Genomic DNA, 27,759 nt, shown 5'->3' on the forward strand with positions numbered 1-27,759 from the left:
GCACTTTTCAAAGTCGTCAAAATTTTCACCAAAAATCCAAAGATGTTAGCCTTACTTTTTTTGCGATTGTTGCAGCCGAAAATTTCTAGTCTCCGAATTGATTCGTATGACCGTTTCTCGACTAATTGGGACCCCAGGAACTCAAAAAACACATTAAAAAATGCGTAGGACCAACCGCAGAGAAATGACGATGAAAATCTTCAGTTTTTTGGCTGTAACTTTTGATCCGTTGCTCGCAGCGTATTGGGACTGCGCTTAATCGATTTCTCTTGCAAAATTACGTCGGAATAGTGCCCTAAAGAAATAATTGCAGCACTTTTCAAAGTCGTCGAAATTTCCACCAAAAATCCAAAGGGGTTAGCCTTACTTTTTTTGCGATTTTTGGGGCCGAAAATTTCTAGTCTCCGAATTGATTCGTATGACCGTTTCTTGACTAATTGGGACCCCAGGAACTCTAAAAACACATTAAAAAATGCGTAGGACGAACAGCAGAGAAATGCCGATAAAAATCTGCAGTTTTTTGGCTGTAACTTTTGATCCGTTGCTCGCAGCGTATTGGGACTGCGCTCAATCGATTTCTCTTGCAAAATTACGTCGGAATAGTGCCCTAAAGAATTAATTGCAGCACCTTTCAAAGTCGTCGAAATTTTCACCAAAAATCCAAAGGGGTTAGCCTTACTTTTTTTGCGATTTTTGGAGCCGAAAATTTCTAGTCTCCGAATTGATTCGTATGACCGTTTCTCGACTAATTGGGACCCCAGGAACTCAAAGAACACATTAAAAAATGCGTAGGACCAACAGCAGAGAAATGACGATGGAAATCTGCAGTTTTTTGGCTGTAACTTTTGATCCGTTGCTCGCAGCGTATTGGGACTGCGCTCAATCGATTTCTCTTGCAAAATTACGTCGGAATAGTGCCCTAAAGAATGAATCGCAGCATTTTTCAAAGTCGTCGAAATTTCCGCCAAAAATCCAAAGGGGTTAGCCTTACTTTTTTTGCGATTTTTGGGGCCGAAAATTTCTAGTCTCCGAATTGATTCGTATGACCGTTTCTTGACTAATTGGGACCCCAGGAACTCAAAAAACACATTAAAAAATGCGTAGGACGAACAGCAGAGAAATGCCGATAAAAATCTGCAGTTTTTTGGCTGTAACTTTTGATCCGTTGCTCGCAGCGTATTGGGACTGCGCTCAATCGATTTCTCTTGCAAAATTACGTCGGAATAGTGCCCTAAAGAATGAATTGCAGCACTTTTCAAAGTCGTCGAAATTTTCACCAAAAATCCAAAGGGGTTAGCCTTCCTTTTTTTGCGATTTTGGGAGCCGAAAATTTCTAGTCTCCGAATTGATTCGTATGACCGTTTCTTGACTAATTGGGACCCCAGGAGCTCAAAAAACACATTAAAAAATGCGTAGGACGAACAGCAGAGAAATGCCGATGAAAATCTGCAGTTTTTTGGCTGTAACTTTTGATCCGTTGCTCGCAGCGTATTGGGACTGCGCTCAATCGATTTCTCTTGCAAAATTACGTCGGAATAGTGCCCTAAAGAATTAATTGCAGCACTTTTCAAAGTCGTCGAAATTTTCACCAAAAATCCAAAGGGGTTAGCCTTCCTTTTTTTGCGATTTTTGCAGCCGAAAATTTCTAGTCTCCGAATTGATTCGTATGACCGTTTCTCGACTAATTGGGACCCCAGGAACTCAAAAAACACATTAAAAAATGCGTAGGACCAACAGCAGAGAAATGACGATGGAAATCTGCAGTTTTTTGGCTGTAACTTTTGATCCGTTGCTCGCAGCGTATTGGGACTGCGCTCAATCGATTTCTCTTGCAAAATTACGTCGGAATAGTGCCCTCAAGAATGAATCGCAGCACTTTTCAAAGTCGTCAAAATTTTCACCAAAAATCCAAAGGGGTTAGCCTTACTTTTTTTGCGATTTTTGGAGCCGAAAATTTCTAGTCTCCGAATTGATTCGTATGACCGTTTCTCGACTAATTAGGACCCCAGGAACTCAAAAAACACATTAAAAAATGCGTAGGACCAACAGCAGAGAAATGACGATGGAAATCTGCAGTTTTTTGGCTGTAACTTTTGATCCGTTGCTCGCAGCGTATTGGGACTGCGCTCAATCGATTTCTCTTGCAAAATTACGTCGGAATAGTGCCCTAAAGAATGAATCGCAGCACTTTTCAAAGTCGTCGAAATTTTCGCCAAAAATCCAAAGGGGTTAGCCTTACTTTTTTTGCGATTTTTGGAGTTGAAAATTTCTAGTCTCCGAATTGATTCGTATGACCGTTTCTCGACTAATTGGGACCCCAGGAACTCAAAAAACACATTAAAAAATGCGTAGGACCAACAGCAGAGAAATGACGATAAAAATCTTCAGTTTTTTGGCTGTAACTTTTGATCCGTTGCTCGCAGCGTATTGGGACTGCGCTCAATCGATTTCTCTTGCAAAATTACGTCGGAATAGTGCCCTAAAGAATTAATTGCAGCACTTTTCAAAGTCGTCAAAATTTTCACCAAAAATCCAAAGATGTTAGCCTTACTTTTTTTGCGATTGTTGCAGCCGAAAATTTCTAGTCTCCGAATTGATTCGTATGACCGTTTCTCGACTAATTGGGACCCCAGGAACTCAAAAAACACATTAAAAAATGCGTAGGACCAACAGCAGAGAAATGACGATGAAAATCTTCAGTTTTTTGGCTGTAACTTTTGATCCGTTGCTCGCAGCGTATTGGGACTGCGCTCAATCGATTTCTCTTGCAAAATTACGTCGGAATAGTGCCCTAAAGAAATAATTGCAGCACTTTTCAAAGTCGTCGAAATTTCCACCAAAAATCCAAAGGGGTTAGCCTTACTTTTTTTGCGATTTTTGGGGCCGAAAATTTCTAGTCTCCGAATTGATTCGTATGACCGTTTCTTGACTAATTGGGACCCCAGGAACTCTAAAAACACATTAAAAAATGCGTAGGACGAACAGCAGAGAAATGCCGATAAAAATCTGCAGTTTTTTGGCTGTAACTTTTGATCCGTTGCTCGCAGCGTATTGGGACTGCGCTCAATCGATTTCTCTTGCAAAATTACGTCGGAATAGTGCCCTAAAGAATTAATTGCAGCACTTTTCAAAGTCGTCGAAATTTTCACCAAAAATCCAAAGGGGTTAGCCTTACTTTTTTTGCGATTTTTGGAGCCGAAAATTTCTAGTCTCCGAATTGATTCGTATGACCGTTTCTCGACTAATTGGGACCCCAGGAACTCAAAGAACACATTAAAAAATGCGTAGGACCAACAGCAGAGAAATGACGATGGAAATCTGCAGTTTTTTGGCTGTAACTTTTGATCCGTTGCTCGCAGCGTATTGGGACTGCGCTCAATCGATTTCTCTTGCAAAATTACGTCGGAATAGTGCCCTAAAGAATGAATCGCAGCACTTTTCAAAGTCGTCGAAATTTTCGCCAAAAATCCAAAGGGGTTAGCCTTACTTTTTTTGCGATTTTTGGAGTTGAAAATTTCTAGTCTCCGAATTGATTCGTATGACCGTTTCTCGACTAATTAGGACCCCAGGAACTCAAAAAACACATTTAAAAATGCGTAGGACCAACAGCAGAGAAATGACGATGGAAATCTGCAGTTTTTTGGCTGTAACTTTTGATCCGTTGCTCGCAGCGTATTGGGACTGCGCTCAATCGATTTCTCTTGCAAAATTACGTCGGAATACTGCCCTAAAGAATGAATCGCAGCACTTTTCAAAGTCGTCGAAATTTTCGCCAAAAATCCAAAGGGGTTAGCTTTACTTTTTTTGCGATTTTTGGAGTTGAAAATTTCTAGTCTCCGAATTGATTCGTATGACCGTTTCTCGACTAATTGGGACCCCAGGAACTCAAAAAACACATTAAAAAATGCGTAGGACCAACAGCAGAGAAATGACGATAAAAATCTTCAGTTTTTTGGCTGTAACTTTTGATCCGTTGCTCGCAGCGTATTGGGACTGCGCTCAATCGATTTCTCTTGCAAAATTACGTCGGAATAGTGCCCTAAAGAATTAATTGCAGCACTTTTCAAAGTCGTCAAAATTTTCACCAAAAATCCAAAGGGGTTAGCCTTACTTTTTTTGCGATTGTTGCAGCCGAAAATTTCTAGTCTCCGAATTGATTCGTATGACCGTTTCTCGACTAATTGGGACCCCAGGAACTCAAAAAACACATTAAAAAATGCGTAGGACCAACAGCAGAGAAATGACGATGAAAATCTTCAGTTTTTTGGCTGTAACTTTTGATCCGTTGCTCGCAGCGTATTGGGACTGCGCTCAATCGATTTCTCTTGCAAAATTACGTCGGAATAGTGTCCTGAAGAATGAATCGCAGCACTTTTCAAAGTCGTCGAAATTTTCGCCAAAAATCCAAAGGGGTTAGCCTTACTATTTTTGCGATTTTTGGAGCCGAAAATTTCTAGTCTCCGAATTGATTCGTATGACCGATTCTTGACTAATTGGGACCCCAGGAACTCAAAAAACACATTAAAAAATGCGTAGGATCAACAGCAGAGAAATGACGATGAAAATCTTCAGTTTTTTGGCAGTAACTTTTGATCCGTTGCTCGCAGCGTATTGGGACTGCGCTCAATCGATTTCTCATACAAAATTACGTCGGAATAGTGCCCTAAAGAATTAATTGCAGCACTTTTCAAAGTCGTCGAAATTTTCGCCAAAAATGCAAAGGGGTTAGCCTTGGATTTTTTTTGGCCGAAAAATTTTTTGTCTGGGAATCGATCCGTATGACGCTTTTTAGACTAATTCGACGCCCAGGAACTCAGAAAACACATGAAAAATAGCCTAGGACCAGCAGCAGAGAAATGACGATGAAAATCTGCAGTTTTTCGGCTGTAACTTTGCAGGTGTTGCTCGCAGCGTATCGGGACTGCGATTGATCGATTCCTCTCGCAAAATCACGTCGGAATAGTGCCCTCAAGAATTAATTGCAGCACTTTTCAAAGTCGTCGAAATTTTCGCCCAAAATCCAAAGGGGTTAGCCTTACTGTTTTCACGATTTTTGGAGCCAAAAATTTCTGGTCTCCGAATTGATTCGTATGACTGTTCCTTGACTAATTGGAACCCGAGGAACTCAATAAACACATTAAAAAATGCGTAGGACCAACAGCAGAGAAATGACGATGGAAATCTGCAGTTTTTCGGCTGTAACTTTCGATCCGTTGCTCGCAGTGTATTGAGACTGCGCTTAATCGATTTTTCTCGCAAAATTACGTCGGAATAGTGTTCGAAAGAATTAATTGCAGCACTTTTTAAAGTCGTCGAAATTTCCGCCAAACATCCAAAGGGGTAAGCCTTACTTTTTCGGTCATTTTCGGAGCCGAAAGTTTCTCGTCTCGGAATGGATTTGGATAACCCTTTTCAGATCAATCGGACGCCCAGGATTTCGGAAAACACAACAAAAAAAGCGTAGGACTAACAACAGAGTAATTACGAAGCAAAGACCAGCAGCAGAAAAATTTAGAAAATTGGTCTTTCGTTTCTTCGCTGTAACTTTTGATTTGTCGCTCGCAGTGTATTCGGACCGCGCTTTATCGATTTCTCTCCTTAAATTACGTCGGACGAGTTTCCTACAAAAAGAATTCCAACACTTTTCAAAGTCATCGTTATCTTTGGCAAAAATCCAAAGGGGTTAGCCTTACTATTCTGTGATTTCCGGAGCCGTATATTTTTTTCATTGGAATCGATTTGTATGACCCTCCCCAGAGTAAGTGGACTCGCAGGAATTCAGAAAACACGCGAAAAAGAGCGTGGGACGAAAGCAAATAAATGACGATGATTTTCGGTTCAAATTCCAGACATACATGCATGTATATTGTTTTCGTGAAACAATTGATCTGAGTCAAGCGAATGACTGCTCGGATTTCTGATAGATGAATTAAGGTGCTTATAAAGACACGTCGTACACCTCGAAAACGCGGGGATGCAAAACCCCTATACCGCTTAAGCAATCGGAGTGAAACTTCGGCAGTTATGCCAATTTTGGCAAAAAGTAGAGCGTTTTTTTACTTTTTCAAAATTTGGAAAACATTTTTATAGATTGGTTACCACCCGCAGAAAGTGGCCAAATTTACACAGTATCACGGAATGGATCGAACTATCCGGTATGATTCCACTCGGCGGTGATGAAACACACATTTTGAGCCCAGTTTCATTCGATTTGATGGTAAAATGACGAAATGGGAGCTGATCTGATTCTGGATAACGAAGTACACCGAAATCTCATTTTGGCGACATTTTTCACCGACATTATGCGCATGCCGATAATGTATGCGTGTAGTGTCGGTAAAAAATTACCGACAAATGTCACCAAAATGAGATTTCGGTGTTCTTCGTAATCGAAAACCAGATCAGCTGCCATTTCGTCACTATACTATCAAATCTCATGGGAATGAGCTCAAAATTTGTGTTTTATCACCGCCGAGTGGCATCATACCGGATAGTTCGATCCATTCAGTACAACTGTGAAAATTTGGCCAATTTCTGTGGGTGGTAATCAATCTGTAAATTTTTTTTCCAAATTTTCAAAAAGTAAAACGTCGCCCCACATTTGCCAAAATAAGGCATTAATTGCCCAAGTTTCACTCTGATCGCTTGAGCGGTTTAGGAGTTTTGCGTCCCTGCGTTTTCGAGGTGTACAACGTGTCTTCATAAACACCTTAAGGCATATTCTAGCATTTCACTATTCTTGTTCATCAATGTCCGTGGCGAAGTGTCTTTCACCAGAGGTGATTTTCGACTGGCCTCGAATAATACAGCAACAATAATTACCGCCTATATATTTACTCTTTCTTGCTCAAAGTAAATCGGATAATATCTTATAACATCATATAAGTAGTTGCAGCTTAGTCGAGGTTCTTAGTCTTCATTACAGTCGATTATCTATGCCAAAGGACAGCTGTCCTGCCATTCCCCAGGTGCCCATTTTTGTATCCAGAATTGCTTTTTAGGAGCCTTCATCCATCCGAAGGTCGGACCAGAGGTTCAGATTAAATCACATATGCTTTCTGTTGAAAAATATATCATCGGAAAATTCCACCAAGACAGCAGAGTGGCGCAGTGGAAGCGTGCTGGGCCCATAACCCAGAGGTCCGTGGATCGAAACCACGCTCTGCTAGGTTTTTTTTTTAGTTTTCCCTGAATGACAAAAACCCAACGAATCGGGACTTTCACAGTTGGAAGATAAACACTCATTGTATATCGTAAATCTTTTGTACACATCAAATTACGAACGATGCCTTAATCAACACTGTATTTTTGCATTCAGTCTGAAACAAATCATACATAATGTGTATACATACCCATTAGTGCTTCATAATCATAAGACTGCAAAAATTCTCGCGGCTTCCATATCTGTAAAATAGACCGAGTAATACTTCACTTAGCGCACGTTTCTGCTTTTTATTCAACGACTTCGTTGGCACTTGGCTGTGCTTACAATGCTCGATGGGCGTTTATATTGCCGCTACATCGTATCAAACTAGTTAAAAATAAATTATCCAAGTTTGCAAATGATCTGCAGATTCTAAAAGAACCAGTTCCATGAAAAGTACTTCAATTCCTAAAATACCTGCCAAGTTATGGCAGAAAGCGATGATTTTTATTTCCCTAAAATTCTGTTCCAAGATAATAGTTGATACATTTTCCAACCAACAAATTCTAATACATCTACAAGTAGTAGCATAATTTTTTCCTACTGTTGCAAGGTTCTTTTGATCATATGAGTCAAACTGTTCGGTAAAATTATTTATTGTTAATTATTATAGGATTTCACAGTCATGTAACATCAATTAACTAAAATATCCGGAAAGTCAGCTCCTATATGAAACTCATAGCAATCACGAAATTCCAATTTGTGACTATACCTCCATTTCGTCAAAACAATATACAACATACATATACCATACGTATATGTACACAATGTATAAATATATATTCTTATATACTCAAGAGATACAATTACTTGTAACCTATTTTGTTCAATTAATACGTTTTCAGCGATATAATTTCAATGCATATCACCACTGAATATACAACAAAAAACAAAGGCTTTATTGCCTGCAAGATATTCAAGTGCACTGTGTATTACGCAACATGTATACACGCTAATAGACAAACATATGATTCTAAGGTTTATTCTTAAATAAACAAATTCCATAAACACGGTAAAATAATTTCTACACTAAAAAATTCATCTAAGGAAAAATACGTTTTTCTTTAACATGTAAGTAATTCGAGTAAAGCCATTTTCGAGACAAGTAACAACTCCGATATTTCCAAATATATACATAGGGTTACTATAAATGTTATCACATATCAAACTATGAATCCTACAGTGAATAATATGTATAGTTTGATAAGTGTGTAAAAAATTATTAATTTTAACATCCAGTCAAAATTTGGTATTTATTTTATTCATCATTTCTTTCCAAACTCTGATGAAACTTTATGAATACTTATCAGATGTGTGCAAATGTAGGTGAAATATTTGAATCTGATAATAATGGTCATCCGGAAAAGCGAGAAAAAAAACATGTTGAAACTCAATAATTTATTTCAGCAAGTAAAATTAATTTTGTTCATTGGAAGAATCGAAAAGAATTCAACATTGTACTTAAATCATGTTTATAACATCTCAGTCTCTCTGAATGCCTAATACACCGGGTCATAGGAAGTTATACTACTTTGATCAGCAACATACATTGCCCGTTAACATACGAGTATTTTGGAAATACTTTCCAGCCAGAATATCTTACAGATAAGTTTCCGTTACATGTTTTTGCCATGATCAATTTTCACAGATTTTTCAACTGCAACATGTGCCTCTAACTGTTCTTGCGTTGGAAATGAGGCATCGCATACATTACACTTTTTATGTGGATAATTTTCGTTACTATGGCGGTCCATAATGTGTCTTTGTAAGTTTCTATAGTCGTAGAAAACCTTATCACACAACTCACATTGTAATACACTACTGTGCCTGAGCATATGCTTTCTAAACGATTTTGTTTTAATGCTTTTTTGACAAATAGAGCACTGCAGTTTATTGTTACTAAAGTCACTGTGAACAGTTTGAATATGATTCAATTGATTCGCTCTTGAACGATATGTCTTCTTACATGTATGACATGGAAACCCAACTCCACGATGATAGGCTTCGTGCTTTTGTTTAGTTTTATGACTCTGAATCTTTTCGTTGCAAATTGAGCACGCAATACTATGATTATGTTTCTCGTGCGAGTGTTTACTCCTGGCCATTTCGTCAGGAAATTTCTCTAGGCATTGATAGCACTGGAATGGAAAATTTGGGTCCAAGTGTTTGGATCTCATATGACTCTCCAACCATGTCACATTATTGAAAACAATATTACAGTTAGGGCAAGGATGATTTTCGTTAAAATCTTCTGTGTACGGTTCTCCTTGGTCAATTATGCAAAGATGATCACCTACAGCAGCAATACTTTTAAACTTTTCCCTACAATATGGACACTCAATACACTTAGGATGCACTGATGCTATGTGAGCGTCCAATGCTCTTATGCCAGAAAATTTAATACCACACGTACAGGATCTCTTCACCATTTTTTTATGCTTCTCTATGTGCTTTGACAACTTTTCTCTACTGCCAAGGAATATCTTGCAATTTTGACACTTGTGAGTTGTCGCTCCGTTTAACATTACACCTTTTTGAATCAAGAACTCCTTGCACAAATCTCTCAATGACAGAACTTGACGTTTATTATGATCAAAAATCTTACTCGTACCGTTTTCTATTACCGTATTATTACAATCTGTGTCACAAAAATCCTCAATTTCAACATCCACATCTTCTTCAACCAATTTCAACTTGATGATACAATGGTTTTCACTATACTTCGACTTTTCTGAAACAAGGCTTTCAATTGGATCATCAAATTCACTGCTGTCCGAACTGTTCGATGATGAATCTGAGGTCTCATCACATACTTCAAATTCTGCCCCATCATGATTATGTCTGGATGACTCTTCATCGCTACCTTCTTTACTAACTATTTCATAAGAGTTATTCTTTTTCTTAATTGTTATGCTGATACCTGAATCCCTGTCGCTGCCTGATCGTGTTTCCAAAGGTCTAAGACTATCAGGACTGTTTAAGAACTTACAAGTAGATTTGTGAGTGAAAAGAATATATGCGCTGCGGAAAGATCTACCGCACAAACATTTTTTTCCTGAATTTGATTCAGCATCATTTGCCAGTGTTTCAACAAGTTGATTCTGCATCATTTCAATAAAAGCACGTTCTTTGGTGAAACTTGATCTAGTCCTTGGAATATTTTGCTTAGTGTTTTTATCGTCTTCCAGTACTGTTACCGCAGTTGCTGAATTTTGTGAATTTAGTTTGCATCTTGGCTCGGAATCAAATGACTCGTGTATTCTCGTATTTTCATTACTAATTTTGTGCTTATCTTTGTGTTTACAGAGACCCATGTTATTTAGGTACTTCCTACCGCAAATTTCACATGATAACCGATTTTTTGTATTTGCCGAATTTAGTTGTTCTTCTTCACGCGGGCTCGTGCTACGCATTTTTTTGTGTACTTCGTTGCTTGACATATTTAATTTACGTTTAGATGTAATTCTATTATTTTGATTAGTACAATATCTATTCTGTCGTGATATAGGTATTGCTTCATCCACTGTTTTCCATCCACTCTCCGGTATAACAGAGTTCAATCTTTCAAGTTCTAAAATGGATGGAACCGGCTCATTCGAATTGTGGTCAGAGACGGTATCCAACATATCAACAGATTTAACTTTATGGTATTGTATTGTATGTTTTCTAATATTTTTGTAAGATCTATTACACAATTTACACTTAATACCACCAGTTGTTGGTGGTAAAGTCTTGACTACAGTTTGGAGATCACCGTTTTCATCAGATATAAGTTTCTTGTTTAATTGGTCGTTACTACTATCCTCAGAATCAGATCTCTGTTTTAAAGCAACAGTTTTATTCGATAATTTATCTTTTTTTGTTGTGGCTTTCTTAGGTAACATAATGTCATGTACCTTTTCTTGGTGATCAGAAAAATTTTTGTAATTGCAGAATTCTTTGCTGCAAACTTCGCAGTGGTATAAATTAACACGACTTTTTTCAGCTAATTGAAATTGTGGCAAAGAATTATTACCATTATTGAGAATTGGATGGTACTCAATGTAAGGTTTTGATAAATTTGGTTCACCAATAAGGTTTAATGGCAGGGTTTTATCAGGTATGAATGTCATGGGTGTTTTGTTGCATAGTATCTCATCTGAGGTTACAGGTTCTCTCTTTATCCAATCTTGAATGTCTTCAAGGTGTTTATCTTGCATGCTTCGTATCAGCTGTAACGTCTTCCATATCTTGTCGCATCTCTCCAGTTTAACTACAGGAGCTTTCAATCCGTGGAGAATTAGCAGGTTTGGGTTTAAATCCATAATTTTGTCCTAAAATGATAAAGACTTAAATTAGACATGGTAAATCAACTATTCCATTAGTTCTACCTATACACTTCAATTGAAAAACGAACTAGGCTACTATTCTGAGATTGTTGAGACAGCAAGCCGGAAACAAAGAAACTTAAGAAAACAGCATAAGGCAAATGTTATGTATTCATATGAAAAGCAAAATTGCCAACTACTGGAAAATATCTGTAGTGATTTTCTGCCATTGATGTAGATACGGTGAGAGAAAACTGATTAGCAGCTGGCTAGAAACATGTTCGTTATATGATTACCATCGGAAACAAATTCTCGACATTCAATCAAAGGCTCTTGTCAGAGTTTCTTTATTTCACAAATAAGCGATACGTTATCAGTGAGCACGAACTGCATAAGAAAAGTGTAAGTAACAGTGTTGAATCTGACCTGCATACAACAGCATTGTACACTGTGAAATTGATACCACGAATTTGACTCTATATGACGGTGTTGATATAACCTCAATTAATCTCAAAACTCATCCAATAATTTCAGACAAGTAATTATCATATTTACTAAGTCCTTACTTTATAATAATCTTATAAATTTGAAATCAAAGTACTTCAGTGTCAGCCATTGGTTCTTAAATTCCTTGTTGCGACGTGATTTGTATTTCGAAACGCGGGCGCAACGAAGTTTGACGCCACTGATCACTGAAGACGTAGCATTATCAGTACACAATTGATCGACACTATGTTGTCAACTAGTCGTTCCGCGTACTTCATGAAGCAAGTTCTTTGTCGAATTTTTACTAACGATGAACCCATTATCATGCGTCAAGCAGTGAACTCAAGCCGTCATTTTATAACCTATATCCCCCGCATCATCTAGATTTACTACCAACGCTTTCGCTCCGTAGGTTACCCAGTAATGGTTACCTTCCATCATGAATTTTCAATACGCGTCACTGCTGTCCGAAATACTTTGTTACAAAACCGTCAGAGTGCGCGGCGATTCGTGTTATCTTCACAGTTCATCTTATACGTATGCCATGCATGTATGAGAGGCACGACACAGATCACAGCTGATCGAGCGTTAATCATGCAACAATGAATGTGCGTATGGGATCCTGGAATCGCAAGGACTTAAATCCACGGACAAATTCTGGAAATTGGGGTTACCGATAATAATCGGCAATTAAAAAAAAAGCCGCGAGGCTAGTTTTATATTTACGATCAAGATATACGAGTATACGCTTTGCATTGAGTTAAAACTGACAAATGGAAAAGTCAGGGAATTTGAAAAGTTTTCTTTCTATATATTTAATGTTCATAGATATAAACGGATTCGATACTAATTAGTTTTGAAATACTTGAACAGACATAAGAGTTTGTGCACATTTAAAGCGGACCGCCAAAGACAGCCCATCATCTCATAATCTGAATGCTATTCATCAGCCAACAACGCGTAATTCATACATATACTTATCGTTTGAAAATAGCTGTTCTTCAAGATACTATGTAATAATATATCCTGCAGGTTGTTGTTAGATACATAGCCCTCAGTTCTGAATGATTGTTATACTCTCAACTAACATCAAAACACCAAAAAAAGAAAATGCTATATAGTATTGCTCCTCAATCGTACCACCAAATTCCTTGCACTCATTGGAACGGACGTCTTGTCTGGTTTGAAACGTTTTAAAAAGTCGGGGATTCCCTGTACTCGTTCTCCCGTTAACTTCAGGGGGAATATGCGACGAATATCCAGTCTGAACAACGGAAACCCATTGCCGGATGATTGTTGTTGCTTTTTATAAATTTGAAGAAGGTGCGTTCCAATGTAAAATTCACCGCAAGTTGTAGTGAGAACGCACAGAACTGACGTCTTGCGACGTATCCTACTATACTGCGTGCGAAACCAACATCGACATCTTGTTTTCACTACCAGCAGCGGGCAGACGGCTACTCGACGAAGATCGGAATGACGTGGCTGAGTTCCGAGTCATGGGCGAGTCCATTATTATACAGACGGCGTCGAACGTTACAATGGAATGGGGTGCAGTAGTAGTTTGATTTGGATGTTAGCACCATTTTCAAAAAATTTTTACCTCATTACCAAATAAGGGTTTCGATTAATGTTGTCTAGAATTCTTTCCGAAATTGCCAAATTTCATTCCGCGTATTTATGCTCTTTCATCTGAAGTGGTCTGAGTTTTAAGCACTTCCCAGATGATAGGTCTTCCGATATTTTATATCAGCATCCCAGTTTAAAAGATGTACGAAAGAGTTTCTTTACAAGATTATGATTTCGGGAAAATGACTGGATTGTAGAGTTTACAATCAAATAGTAATCTCACGCAAATATTACGGCGCAAGGATGCCAAAATCAATACGCATCCCTTCACTAGTTACACTGTCTGAGGTGAGGTCTAAGGTATCGCGTACAAGTTATACCCATTCCATCAACTTATTTGAAACTGTGAAGAATACCATAAGCTTATTAAGGGACTCAGATACCACACAGTTTTTCCATTTTCACTGTTTTACTGGATCATCAAATCTGACGTTAAAGGTACAGCACTAGAAAGCGTATTCGAGAGCGTATATACTGTAATAACCATCCAATCCTTGCGGCTCAGAACTACCGATATAAGACGAAAACTTGATCATTCGACACTTGATTTTTTAAGGACAACTTTAAGTCACCTCACATGTTTCTTCAGGCAGACTTTGCCATTCGCATGCTAACTTCTCAACGTACAACGTCTTGCTAAAGTACAGTAACTTTTCAATGATTTTTCTAAATACCGAACAGTCAAGGAAAAATTGTCGATTGGATGGTTTGAGAAGCTGTATACACCCATCAATATGTTACATAGGTATAAATAATTCAATATAGGGGATTACGAGATTTCGATAACATATTAAATGGCAAATACTACGCCGGCAAAACTTCATTCTTAATACAAGTGAACATTTTCTAAGGAAAAACCCTTAAGAGTACTCATCGCCATGACATAAATTCACATTGTTGCTACAAAGGTCTAAATAAATGATCGAGACTTTTATTGAATTGGAACTTCAGATGCGCAGTTGCTTTTCGGAAAACATTTCATCTGACACATTGCAGAGATTGTTACCAGTTGAAGCAGTCCCTTTTAGAGTATTAGATCTTTGTGAAGTTTGCTTGATGCAGCTGCATCAGATGTTTAATAGAGCTTTATGGTGTTTGAAGGACCAGTTTTGTTAAACTGGCACTAGGATAAGATGAATTTATAGTTAAATATCAGGGCATAGAGTAAGCATTACCGTGTGCCAGTAGTGCAGTATGCGCACATTGAGTATTCCTCCGGAAATGAAACTTTCACACTCCGAAAGCCAAAAACAGGTTTGCATATAATTTCACACATAATGCTAGCGAGTAGACTGAATACTGATTATACCAAAAGTAGAGCAAGCCTTATCTGCTTCTTTTCTTCTACTACAACCACTACGGAGTTTTATGGATTTTCCCGCGGACAATCAATAAATCAAATACAATTGTTACAAAAATAGGATGGGCGTTCATTGCGTACAGTTGGACTATAAATCTTCAACGAGTTCACGAATCTGATCTTTGCAAACCAGAGACGATACTTCATTCGACCTCATTTAACGTTATGCACATTATAATATCAGCTACGACCATATATCTACTCACTTTTAATCCTCCAACGTTCTAGTCGCGTTCATTTATCGAGGTAACATGTTTGCAAAAAGTTCCTATTTCGGTGAAACATCAGTTACGAAGAAATACACGAAATGTTATGTTATTTTCACAACGTTCTGTCATGATTAAAGCTGATGATAATATACTTTTTAGTCAAACGGCGTTTATCGCAGCTACACATCAGTTACCAAAATTTGGCTTTGTCGAATACACAACAAGCCAATTACCTTTTTCCTTTTTACTCAGAGCATTAAGGCATCTGCCTTATTACAGTAGTAGTTCAGCAATCGTTTTTTTTTATCATCAGTTGCATATTTGGATGATCGCATTTCACCAACAATGAGTCGGCTAAAACACAGTTTACCACCTCCTTATATCCTGTCCTACTCATGTGAGCTTTGCTGCTCACGCACTTGCCTGCATTGAAAACTATGCGTATTTCGTGTTTAATAATTACCGAATACGCCTGGAAGCTAATCTGTAATTAACTTATGCAATTCTTTAGTTACCTGTAGTATGTCAATTGTCACCCCGTCATCCAGTATGAAACCTGGACGATTTTGAATGTGCGCTTTGAGGAAGATAAGCAATCCAGCATCTTCCAATTTCCTACATTCTTATTCAAGTATTGAAATATACTAGTTAGCGTCATTTAAGTTCGAATCGATTATGAATTTAAATTTATGCAACCATATCCACAGCGCCGACTCTCGGTTTATCATTAAAAAACATGTTTATTTAAACGACCGAAAGCACTCTACAATTGACTGCATCAACATCGCAGGTGTTCCAGTTCGTCAATAACGAGACGTAACAGATCTGCTGTCATTTACAAACGAAGCTATTGCGATCACGTCAGTATACTGAAAGCCATACACATTAATATACGCGTTATTTTTCTATTAAACTTGAACTCATTGATTTGCAAACCATAATTTTCCAGATTTTAAGCTGAGAAAATACAGTGTGAGTACATAAGGATGTAGAGATGGGTAAGTCGAAATCGTGCTAAATCAATGAAAAACATGAAATTTATTTAAAACACCTGTGTGAAATTTCAAAACTTACGTCTGTACCATACCGGAATTATTTACGTTTTAATGTTTCGCAATCTTACATTGAGCCTGACAGTTGCCCATTAGAATCAATGTAATATCACAAAAAATTAAACTTATTGTACACAGGTGTTTCAAATAAAAGTGAGAACAATTTGTACGATTTTCATAGACCTGGTTTCGACTCACACGTCTATACATTCTTAAGTGCATATTTAAAGAATTTCGAACGTGTGTTTATGAGTAAGTCGTGAATCTTAATTTATGCGCCTTGCGACCCACGGTTACCCTCGATTACTCGCAAAAGTTACGTAGTTTGCATAAATACCAAAGTAAATGTACGTACCGGTTTCCAAGTTGAATTTATCTTTGGAATATGATGACAACCCAACGGACCAGAGGTCTAGGTATGTAGATTACGTACATATAACGTATATGTGTTATTTTATAAATCACGTGGATGAGACGAGTTGAAAAATCTTATAGAAAAAATTAAAAGTTGACATCACAAAGATGGGCTTTTATTATTTAATATTATAATAATGTTTACATGTGGTTGCCTCATGTCAAGGTGCAGACGTCGATGGATTTACTGCAATAAGAGAAGGAAAAAAAACATTGTTTTGCCAAAATCAGTGAATAATCTTGATAGATCATTTGAATGATGAAAGATAAATTTTTTGCTATTTTTCAAAGCACAGTGAATTCGCATAGACGAATTAATTTTGGACAAGAGAATAACTCCTATAACTTGCACTAAGTGAATCAACTTTTAACTAACTAAAAATTGTCAGTATAATGTATATTTTTTTTATAACTTGATGAAAGCAAATTAATGGAATAATTCTCATTGTTCGTAGTAGACTCTATTCTGCGTAAGCTTGAAATTATATGTAGCACGAATTTTACCATGAATTTATTTTTACAAAGGACAAATGGTGTTGAAATCAAGCTACCCAAAATGATTACCAAGTGCAATAATAAAATTGTATGTAGTATCTTTCATTAACAAACCGTAATGGATTTATGTCCTGTGTTAAATTTGCAACACGCTATTTGCATCACAATGAATATCTGTGATGGTGAAGTAACTACATCAATAAATCCATTACAATTTAAGAATAAATTAACACAACCAGAAAGATAGTTTGGTAAGATTTCAGTTTTTCCCTCATACCAGATTGCGACAGAGATAATGATAAGGTAATAAACTGAATGTGGATATAATAAACTTAACCCTTCACCAGATGCATGCAGTATTATGATTTACAAGATAATGAGTAAATAAATTATATGATGGGAGGTTGAATCCTGTGACAACATACATTTTGGTGATAATACAAAAAAATTACCAGGTGTTCAGCAAGAGTACGATATTATCATGCATTTGATTGAATCAGAATACAAAAGAGGTCGAAAAATAAAAACATATGGCCAATGGATAATGAGAAGTACCCAGCAAGTAAATTGTAAATCATGAACTGCGTGTTTGTACATTTTCTATGATGCAGCACATAGAATATGTCAATCTTAAAATGAATGAACAGGTAGCGAATGAATAAGCTTACAGAATTCAATGATCCTAAGAGCTTGCTGAATTCGTGTACTAAACATTAGACAGAAATAATCCGAAGGATTCATACGAAATTCACTTTTGAGATAGTCGAGCTTTGTAAATGTGTGGTAAGTTATTGAGCAAGCTATAGAATATTGAAAATAACAATAAAACAGTGTCCCATCGATAGCAGCTGTTGCGAAGACATGCGGACCATGAATAAACATCATAAATATGAGACATCCTCTTGCCATTTCTCTCTCTTGAGAAACAGAATTGTAATGTGAATGATGTGCATTTGTCTACTTCTTTGCCTAGAAAGTGAACAGAAAAGCGTATACCACCAATGCATGCAGAATTGTGATAAAATTAAGAATAATAGTAAAAAGTAATCGCAGATTATTCCGACTGATTCTCGTACTTATAATGATGCATCAAAATTTATGGCCGAATAGCTTCAAAATTTCGTAGACATAACAAAATAAAGAATAAAGGTAAAAAGTAATAGCAGCTTATTCCGATTAGGTGTAAAATTTGTAATGGTGCATGAAAATTTATAACCCAATAGGTTCGCAATTTCGTAGACACAGTAAAATGAAGAATAATGGTGAAGAATAATAGCAGATTATTCTGACTGTATGTCGGATTTGCAATCTTGCATCAAAATTCATGGCCGAATAAATTCGAAATTTCGTAGATCCGATTTGAAAAACGTTCTGGTGCCTTAAAAAATGCTTCATCGGAGCAGAAGCCAAGCTATTTCCTAACTCTATCGGTCTGAAGGGAAATTATTAAATTCAAACAAAGATTGGATTACATGAAGACAATGTTTGTGTGACTAACATTTTAAATGGTACAATTTGATAAGCCAAGATTTTTGTTTTTGAAAGAAAATGATGTAAAAAAATAACCCATCACCAAAAAATAAATATCCAATTTTACAATATCATATTGTTCTGAATATAAATTGTGATTAAAAACTCACACTTGACTTATGGATGACATTTCCGGTATATGTATATCAGGGATGTATATGATGTGAAAAAAAAACACAAAGAAAAAGAAAACAATTGAATTCCTCATATGAAGTCGTAAACACAAAATTTATCTACAATCAGCATCAATTTGTATTCAGAACAATACGGTACATGCTATAGTTGAAACTTTTACAAAGCACCTGCACCAGATAACCATTTAAATCCCATGCCTTTTGCAGCCTAATAGTGCATACTTTATATTTTAGTATAGCTTGTACAAAACCAAAGTCCTCAGTGTCACTTATTTAGACTTTAATCTGACAAATGATTTTATGTAGCTAATATAATTGTTGCCTGAAATTTTCAAAAGTCTTTGGAAGAAGTATTACTCAACTATTTCAGAGAATCTTATTCATTGTACAAACCCATACTATAGAGAATGACGAAATATACTAAACGATAAAAATTGATAGCTAAAATTTTTTCTTAGTACAGTGTAGAAAAACTATAGGTAGATAATAGAGTATTTATAGGAATTGGAAATAATCAATTTACCTTCTTGGCTGCGGCTCCAACCTTGGTCTTCTTGGTACCTCGTACCTTCTTCATTCTGTTCTTGCGTTCCTTGCGCTGCTTTCTCGTCTGCTTATGCTTTTCATAAAGTCCATGCCTGGCCAACCTGTGTTTAGGCTCAAACTTTTTGGCAAAGTCCAAAGTATCGTAGATAAGACCAAAACCTGTGGTCTTACCACCTCCAAAATTAGTTTGGAATCCAAAAACAAAGACTACATCTGGAGTCACTTTGTACATCTTGGCCAGTTTCTCACGGACCTCTGTTTTGCGCACTGATGGTTGTCCAGGATGCAGCACATCCACAACCTGATATGAATATACAGAAGCATGCAAACTACATGAATATATGACAACTGGCATTTATATTACGACAACTTCAATGATCTGCCGACATAAAATTTCCAATTCATTGTGAGAATCTTTGAATAGTTTGACTATTTTTTTAAATTACACTAGTTTCTAAAAGGTAAGAAAAAGCAATTAGCAGTATTGTGATAGGTTACGTTGGCATCCTAAAACGTGAAACCGTGTCCGTTTATGACATGAGATCTGTTAATTAATGAGTTTGTCCCTTATTTTAACTTTGACTATTAGGTCAAGTTTAACTAACGAGTGATGAATGTAATTATTTGCTATTTGGATTTATTAGAAGAACAGGTTAAAGAGTAAAAGGTTGTCTTAGAAGATTAAATCGTTCAATAAAAGATGCGAAAAACTTACCATTTGTTTTCGGCATAGTAGCCGATTGGTCATAAACTTTCGGGTCCTGATCGTCGCAGTGCCTTCACTCTGCAATAAAGAATCAAAACACACATATCACTTTGAGGTTATGTCGGTCATTACGGAACACTGAAGCTAATGAGTATCGCTTAAGGTGAAAATTGGTAAAAAAAAATATGTTCTCGAGTTTCGGCTCGATCGGAGTATCGCATAGCGTGGTCAACAACATCGTATAAATCTGGTAGAAAAGCGTTAGCCTTTTCTCCATGCTGACTTTTCGGATAGTTGAAGACTTGTAAAATGAATATTCCATGACCGCCTTGGGCGGAAGACAGAATATATATTTCGGAGAACTATTAGTTCAGACTTATTTAGCGCATTTGAGTCGAACGATTTTCACTTCTTACGAAAGATTCCTCTCAATTCGACGGATGAAAAATACGTACCATCTTGGCAGTTTGTCGTACGACACGGAAAAGATTTGACCGGAAAAGAGCAGCGCCAGGGACGGGCACGACGGTCTTGCCATCTGCTTCCTTGAGCGGCTACGAAGGGAACTACGGATTGCATAGCTGTTGAAAATGGCGTCTCATTCGGAGCTGCTAGAATATTCGTCTCCAGCTAAACGTCGGAAGATTGACTGCAACGGTCACGGAACTTCTCAAGGGTCGGAACGCGATTTCGGTGATTGCAAAGCGTCGCACGGGACCGTCGACAACGATCTGGAAGGTATTTTTGAGACAATATGTTAAATTAATAGTGAAAATTTTTCTTTATTAAAGATGGCGGCCCGACGGACGGCCGCCCATTTTCATCGATGCCGTTTGTTCTTGTCCATCGTAGGGGGCGGCCCGCCATGACAGTTCCCTGAGTGCGGCGAAATTTTTATTTTTCATTCTTTGTCAATTTTAGCAAATAACGTCGCTCTTATCCCGGCATACATTTTGACCCTTTCATATTCTCATCGCAATGAATCGGATCCTGTTTAATATTTATTCATAATTTTTCGCTAGATAACATTTATATTAGATTCTCGTTATTCCGCGCGAACTGGGGTCACTGACAGAGAGATCTCGCTCGGTACGAAGTAGTCTAGTGGCGTTCACAGATGGCACAAGTTTCACAAACGCAAAAGATAATACGAACTTGACGTTTACCAGAGCCCGCGAAATTATCTGTCAAATATGCCACAGCACATTGGATTGGTTGTTACTTTTTTTTTTTTTTACTATTATTATATTACCTAATGCATATATACTTATTTTTTTTTAATCGTATTATATTTCTCTATCTAAGTTTTCATTTCATTCCACCAGGTTGCGAAAGAAAAACAATTTATAAAATTTAATTCATCAAATGGGCCTCTGCACACGATTCCACAAAAGTTTTCTTTATTAACATGTAAATAATGCATTAGAATGCATTCTTAGTAGCTTTTTCAAAATTCCTTTTCTTAGAGTCGGTATAGTTACTCGTAATAAAAGAAAAGTAATGCCTTGTATAATGGATGTTCTATGGAAAATTAATAAATTTTGTAATGGTATAATAATCATATCTTGAGTTAAATTGTAGAGAAACAACTTTACTGAATATAATATAATAAGCGAACCATTCAAATTTTACTATCGATTGTGTCATGGGTATCTAAAAGAAAGATTAAGTTGGGCGAATTGCAAGAATTGAGAATTATAGCTGTTATAATATGGACTATATTTCAATAAATTTCATAAAAAACCAAGAAATATATCTAAATTTACTCAAACTATTCAAAAAAATATTTCAATACTCTAGGCAAAATAAATGTTACAGTCTAATTTTCAAAAGGAAAATTTGAAAATTGATATATCTGCCATTTGTTTTTAGCTCTGAATGTACCCCTATAATATTTGTATGAAATAATTAATCAACATCAGATATGTCTAAAAAATTTGACTGGTAATCCCTACCCAACATTTCTCATCCTCAGTTAATGTGGGACAATTTCTTTGCGAAACTACTGAATCCTAGTTTGTGAATTATTATTTGATTGTGATTATGAGAGAAGCAATTATTATTTCTACCACTAATAATGGTATTCCTTTGATATTTCTTTTCGCAACACAAAATGTACCTCAAGTCTACAGTATATTCACGTAGCGGAGTATATTTTTTTGGTTTTTTTTTTCGGCATGATCACCAATTAGTGAAGCTCAGGGAGATATTGATCCGTTTGGAGAGTCACTGATTTTTATATTTCATCAATGGAACGAATTGAATGCATAAATAAACTGATCCTAATATGGATGAATTAGCTGATCATGAAATGTAAGTATGAAAAAAAAATTTCATGCCGAAATTGAGTATTATCAACAGAATTGTAATAACGTTGGAAATGTTTAAAGATTATTTTCACCAACTTACTTTCTTATATTGCACCTGAATAAAATATATTTTCAATTTCATTTAGTCATCATAAACTGGGAGAAAATAAAATAATTTCTTTTCATTCCAGAAACTTTGGGTGGTGACAGTGGATTTACAGAACTAAGCAACGGAACTAAATCTGCACCAACTACACCAGACACCAATCTTGTACCAACACCCTCTCGCACAGATTCCATAAGTGAAGATACCGGTTATCCGTAAGTAGTTCAAACTGTCATTAAATTCTCTTGTAATGACATACCTGGTTATATTACAATGGCTGATTCATTTCGCTTCTTTAGACCAGACACAGCAAATGAAAAGGACGACATATCGTCAACAGTATCGAACTTGTCCGAATTGTCAGGGCTTTCCGAGCTCTCTGGAGAGGCGGAAGACGGACCACAGTGGAGACCCGTTTCTTCTTGGGTCCAGAAACAAATGCTGACAGGAGCAGATCCTAGGGATCTCCTTCATCATCTTCTCATGGATTCCACACAGATACCCGAACAGGTTGATGACCTCACTCTGTGGAAGGTAAGTATTTATTGATGTTACTTTAAAAAACAAGTGTGGTCGGTAATGGGCAATGCCAGCAAAGAAAAACAAAGAAAAAAGTGAATGTATTAATTCAAAAAATTGTTTAAACATTGTTGTTTCAGATTATTTTGAACATGATGTCAGAGCCTCCTAGAAGACAAAAACTTCGACATATTAATACACTCAATGATGTTGTAAGGCTGATAAAATCAAGCCGAAAGATAATCGTATTGACCGGAGCAGGTGTGAGCGTGAGCTGTGGCATTCCCGACTTCAGAAGTAGAGATGGAGTTTACTCTAGGCTAGCACAAGATTTTCCTAATTTACCCGACCCACAAGTGAGTACTCGAATATAGTGCCGACTTTGAACCGTTTTACTTTTATCCATTAATATTATTTCAATCCGAAACACAATCATGTGTCGATAATTTAAAAATTCTAACACATTCATTTTATTTGCAGGCAATGTTCGATATAAATTACTTCGCACAGGATCCACGACCGTTTTTCAAATTCGCTCGCGAAATTTATCCTGGTCAATTTAAGCCCAGCCCCTGCCATAGGTTTATCAAGATGTTGGATAAGTACAAGAAGTTGCTTAGAAACTACTCGCAAAATATAGATACCCTAGAGCAGGTGGCAGGAATTGAGAATGTTATAGAATGTCACGGTGAGTGACGATGATTATTTTGTACAGCAATGAATGCATGGTTTAGGCGTAAGAAAAATGCTGACATAGGTTTTACTTTCAATTTAGTTGATATATTTCGGACGTATTTTTGTTCACAGGATCTTTTGCCACAGCATCCTGTACAAGATGTAAATATCAAGTTAGAGCAGATGACATAAGGGAAGAAATATTTGCCCAAAAAATTCCAATGTGTCCAAAATGCAAAGCCAATACTTTACCCTCCATCACAGAAATGGATCCGAATGATAATTACAGAGGTGAGCAAATAGTTCTCAAACACATCTACTTTGGCTGGTGAAGCCAACGAAACTAACATCTGTGGTATTTTTCAAGATCTAGTCAACCAGGGGATAATGAAACCAGATATTGTATTCTTTGGAGAAGGACTTCCCGACGTATTTCACGACGCTATGGCTAAGGACAAAGATGACTGCGATTTATTAATTGTTATCGGATCGTCTTTAAAAGTAAGACCAGTAGCATTGATTCCATCTTCCATTCCGTCTCACGTACCACAGATTCTCATAAATCGAGAACCTCTTCCACATTTGAAGTTTGACGTAGAGCTACTAGGCGATGGAGATGTCATAATCAATCAGTTATGTCATTTGTAAGTATAATACAGCTGGCAATGCATCAAAAGTAAGATGGACGATAGAAACGTCAATTAATAGTCGGTGATTGAATTTCCACAGAATGGGGGACAACTATAGTGAAGTTTGTTGGCAAAACAATCTTCTGAAAGAAGCTACGCAACTTTTACCATCTCGGTATACTGCTGACGATTCGTGGGAACAAAGTCAGGACACTACTACTAATCACGAATTTTCTCAAGACAGTGTTGAGCTCAATCTGAAATCGCATCAGGTGTCAACGGAAAGTCAAGACAGTCTCATGATCAATGCAAATACAACACCTAAGCACTCCGAAAACACAGATATCTGTATTTCCCCATTTCATGCCGGTCATATGGAAAACGCTGAGGGATTCACTTTGCTTGGCGAAAGTCCGAAACGACGATTGGGAGACTCCAGCGTTGAAAGTAGCCCGAAACGAATGAACTTTGGGAATAACTCAAGCTCAGAGTTAATTGATTCGTCTCTACAGTTGTTGGACAGTATCGATTCAAGCCGTGAGTTGGCCTCGCGTAATGATCGATTAATATCGGTAGAATCGACGTCAGAAAATAATGGACAGATTCTCAACTTAGAAGAGTGTCATGTTGTCCCAAGACTTCTCAACTCAAGCTCATCGAGTACAAATGAGTCCACTACCGAATCACCTGTCACAACGGTTACTTCCACTCCATCGACAATAAACAATTTGTCTGTTTCGACTGATTGTGACATTGTAGATACAGAGAGAATAAATTCGAAGGCAAGACATGTTTCTATTGACTCAGCGATGGATTCTGGGATGGGAGACAGTTGTAATAGTGTGGACAGTTCCGAAGAAAAAGTGGTAATTGATTCTAACGAAGAAGAAAATACGAAAAGGAATGATTTCGAGAGGCGTTGTTGGCAAGCCAAAGTTAGAGAGAGTCTCGCGGCACGGTTACCAGGTAAATTAACTATGCATACACTTATTTTTGCCCATTACTTGTAGTTAGTTATTAATAAATATAAATTTGTTCTTATTTTTTCCTATTACAGATAACTCCTACTACCAAGCTACAGCTGGTAGGTACATTTTCCCTGGTGCTGAGGTCTATTCTGATCCAGAGGACTATGATCATTGTTCCCTTTCGGCAAATTCTGACAGTTCAGAAAGTGATAGCGACTCAACTTCTGACGATGAAGAAGAGACTTGTAAGTTTCCTACAGTTTGAAAATAATTAACGACATTGTTCATCTATACAGTAGAGATTTTTCAATTCATCTCAAGACAATGCAGGTCTCAATGAGCTGTAATTTTTTTTCTCTTTTTTCCAGGTGCAGATGAGGAATTCTCTGAAGGTGCGGATATTGACGGAGAAGGTGAAGGGGAGGAGGTTGACTGGGCAAGTATTCCTTCAAAAGAACTTCAACGCTAGTCTCCAGGAAATGCTGGAAATGGTAGTCAATTCTTATTGCAACCACCTTGGAGGATTTGATCAAAGTTAAATTTAACTGTCAAAATCAACGAGCAGATATACGAATACATAAAATTGAACTTGCATTCTACGTTTTCAGCGATTTAAAAAAAATTTCTTTCGATATTATTAAACATTACGAGAAGGAACATACCTAAGTTCTTATTCGTAGTGGCTGATTTTGTTAAATCAGTTACCAGAATATAAAGAGAAAAGAAGAAAAATAGTATGTCTGAAGATTTGCCAAATTGGAGTACGTATATTGATAGAGTAATTTTAGTTTACCGGTAAATCTAAATTATTAATGTTCGTTATTTTAGGTAGGTAATAGAATAACAATGGCTAAGTGTATTAAATTATTACCCAGTTAATAATGGTAGCGCCTATTTTGTCAAGCGGCGATAAGACATGATAACAATGGGAACGTTTCCATTTGATTTTTTTCAAAATAAATAATATTTCGCGTTTTCGAGTATTGCGCGTTCCGAAGATTAAGTTACGTATACGCAGATCTAGTCCCACGGGCGGGTTTTTGAAAAATCATTTCAACTCCAACATTGGATCGAGTATTTACAATTTACTGTTGAAAGAAATGTTTATTTTAACATCGCATTTATACTGATGATATATTAACCTCAGCCGACGAAATTTGGTAGAATTTTTTCCTATGCAAGCCGTGACATTCAACGGAAACTAAAATTCTGTAACGTTGCTGGAGGTCTGTAGACAAACGTGGGTTTAAATTTACGCCGGTTATTAATCAATTTTACGAAAAACACGTTTGTAATTAATTCTTGCGTGATTACGAACTTTGATGGAATTTAATGTTAGTTGAATGTTGTTAATTTATCTGTGAATATATGTAAATATCGTTCGTTTTGCTAACACAACTATATTTTATTTGTTATCATATAGTAATGATACGAAAGATATACCTATTCAATTCTTTTTTTTCCGTTAAATAATTAAGAGTGAACGGTGAAAAATATACAACGGTGGACTAATTTACGAGTACACTTCAGGGAATGAATTCTGAGAACTTATGATGCCCAAGTTGAAACACAATAAAAATATTCTTACTCCGATTTACTGGTCGAATGTTGTTTTAATATTTTTTTCTTAAAGTCTCGGCGAAAATTTGGATCTCAAGAATAATTTTTTCACCCTTGGTTTAAAGAATAACCATTCATTTCCCAGAATTTACCCAAAGCAATGTACTTGTATTTTGTCGACACAATGTGACGCACAATTCACTCTTAATCACTGTAAATATCGTTTGAATGCAAATTACGCGAATAATCCACTTAATCAGTTCAACATTTCGATCCTCACATATTCTGTCATTATAAAATAATATTCTATTTTACTATTGGCAAATAAATGCAGTTATTACATACATACGATATATTTAGGGATGTAACACTCGTTTCTATAGGTAATTCTTAGTTAGGAATAAAAAAAAATACATAATAATAATAGATATGCGCGCGAGGTTAGAAAGAATGTGAACTTGAAGCTTCGAAATAGATTAGTTGAATAGTTGTTGAAACACTTTTGTCACGAAAATCTGAAGGGGATCGTTGTATCGTAGTGAGAAGAATATTGCGCGAAATTTAATTTGACTCGTGTCAACTGAATGATTCTGATTAAATTTCTCAAGTTTGAAGTGAAAACTTCTGAACTAATTTTCATTTAAGCATGATGAGAAAGGCCCACATTCATACATGTATTGGCATAAGGATTAATATAATTGAAAAACTTTTTTTGAGCTCTAGATGTGTGTTGATATGAAAATTTGAAACTTAATGTTGTTATCGAACACAATCCCCCCCACCCCAAACCATAAAATGTGACTAGATTCTAATGACCGGCCATTTCAATAGCTGCTACTTCCTGAAACTACACCCCATGAGTAGCGAAATGATAAATACATTTAAAAATATCGATTACAGCATGCTGTAATGGTTTGGCAA

At 36.7% G+C, this 27,759-nt stretch overlaps 3 protein-coding genes and 1 non-coding gene across 7 annotated transcripts; 2 read left to right on the forward strand and 2 right to left on the reverse strand.

The window, feature by feature from the left end:
- The first annotated feature begins 7,096 nt into the window (after positions 1-7,096).
- On the forward strand, positions 7,097-7,168 carry Trnam-cau. The gene has a single exon. It is a non-coding gene; the product is annotated as a tRNA-Met (tRNA).
- A 1,419-nt stretch (positions 7,169-8,587) lies between these two features.
- LOC124416225 (zinc finger and BTB domain-containing protein 41-like) lies at positions 8,588-13,566 on the reverse strand. 3 transcript variants are annotated; one of them, XM_046897155.1, is made up of 2 exons: positions 13,138-13,566; positions 8,588-11,517 (listed from the first exon to the last, which is right to left on the reverse strand). In XM_046897155.1, exons 1-2 carry the CDS (start codon positions 13,156-13,158, stop codon positions 8,821-8,823), a joined length of 2,718 nt encoding a protein of 905 aa, XP_046753111.1. In that variant the 5' UTR covers positions 13,159-13,566; the 3' UTR covers positions 8,588-8,820. The 3 variants fall into 3 exon arrangements, with proteins under 3 accessions (XP_046753111.1, XP_046753126.1, XP_046753118.1); XM_046897170.1 differs by lacking the exon at positions 13,138-13,566 and adding an exon at positions 12,078-12,393; XM_046897162.1 differs by lacking the exon at positions 13,138-13,566 and adding an exon at positions 12,071-12,393.
- Positions 13,567-16,748: 3,182 nt separating this feature from the next.
- On the reverse strand, positions 16,749-20,667 carry LOC124416426 (40S ribosomal protein S24). 2 transcript variants are annotated; one of them, XM_046897500.1, is made up of 4 exons: positions 20,528-20,667; positions 20,082-20,150; positions 19,344-19,667; positions 16,749-16,848 (listed from the first exon to the last, which is right to left on the reverse strand). In XM_046897500.1, the coding sequence occupies exons 1-4, from the start codon at positions 20,528-20,530 to the stop codon at positions 16,846-16,848; spliced, it is 399 nt and encodes a 132-aa protein (XP_046753456.1). In that variant the 5' UTR covers positions 20,531-20,667; the 3' UTR covers positions 16,749-16,845. The 2 variants fall into 2 exon arrangements, with proteins under 2 accessions (XP_046753456.1, XP_046753445.1); XM_046897489.1 differs by having other exon boundaries at positions 16,749-18,125.
- On the forward strand, positions 20,663-27,253 carry LOC124416273 (NAD-dependent protein deacetylase sirtuin-1). The gene is made up of 10 exons (XM_046897205.1): positions 20,663-20,810; positions 22,573-22,702; positions 22,787-23,021; positions 23,147-23,362; positions 23,487-23,694; positions 23,814-23,972; positions 24,049-24,325; positions 24,411-25,276; positions 25,368-25,523; positions 25,647-27,253. Exons 1-10 carry the CDS (start codon positions 20,663-20,665, stop codon positions 25,745-25,747), a joined length of 2,496 nt encoding a protein of 831 aa, XP_046753161.1. The 3' UTR covers positions 25,748-27,253.
- The last annotated feature ends 506 nt before the right edge of the window (positions 27,254-27,759 follow it).

This window comes from Diprion similis, chromosome 1 (genome assembly GCF_021155765.1).
Source record: "Diprion similis isolate iyDipSimi1 chromosome 1, iyDipSimi1.1, whole genome shotgun sequence".
NCBI classification, from domain to species: domain Eukaryota; kingdom Metazoa; phylum Arthropoda; class Insecta; order Hymenoptera; family Diprionidae; genus Diprion; species Diprion similis.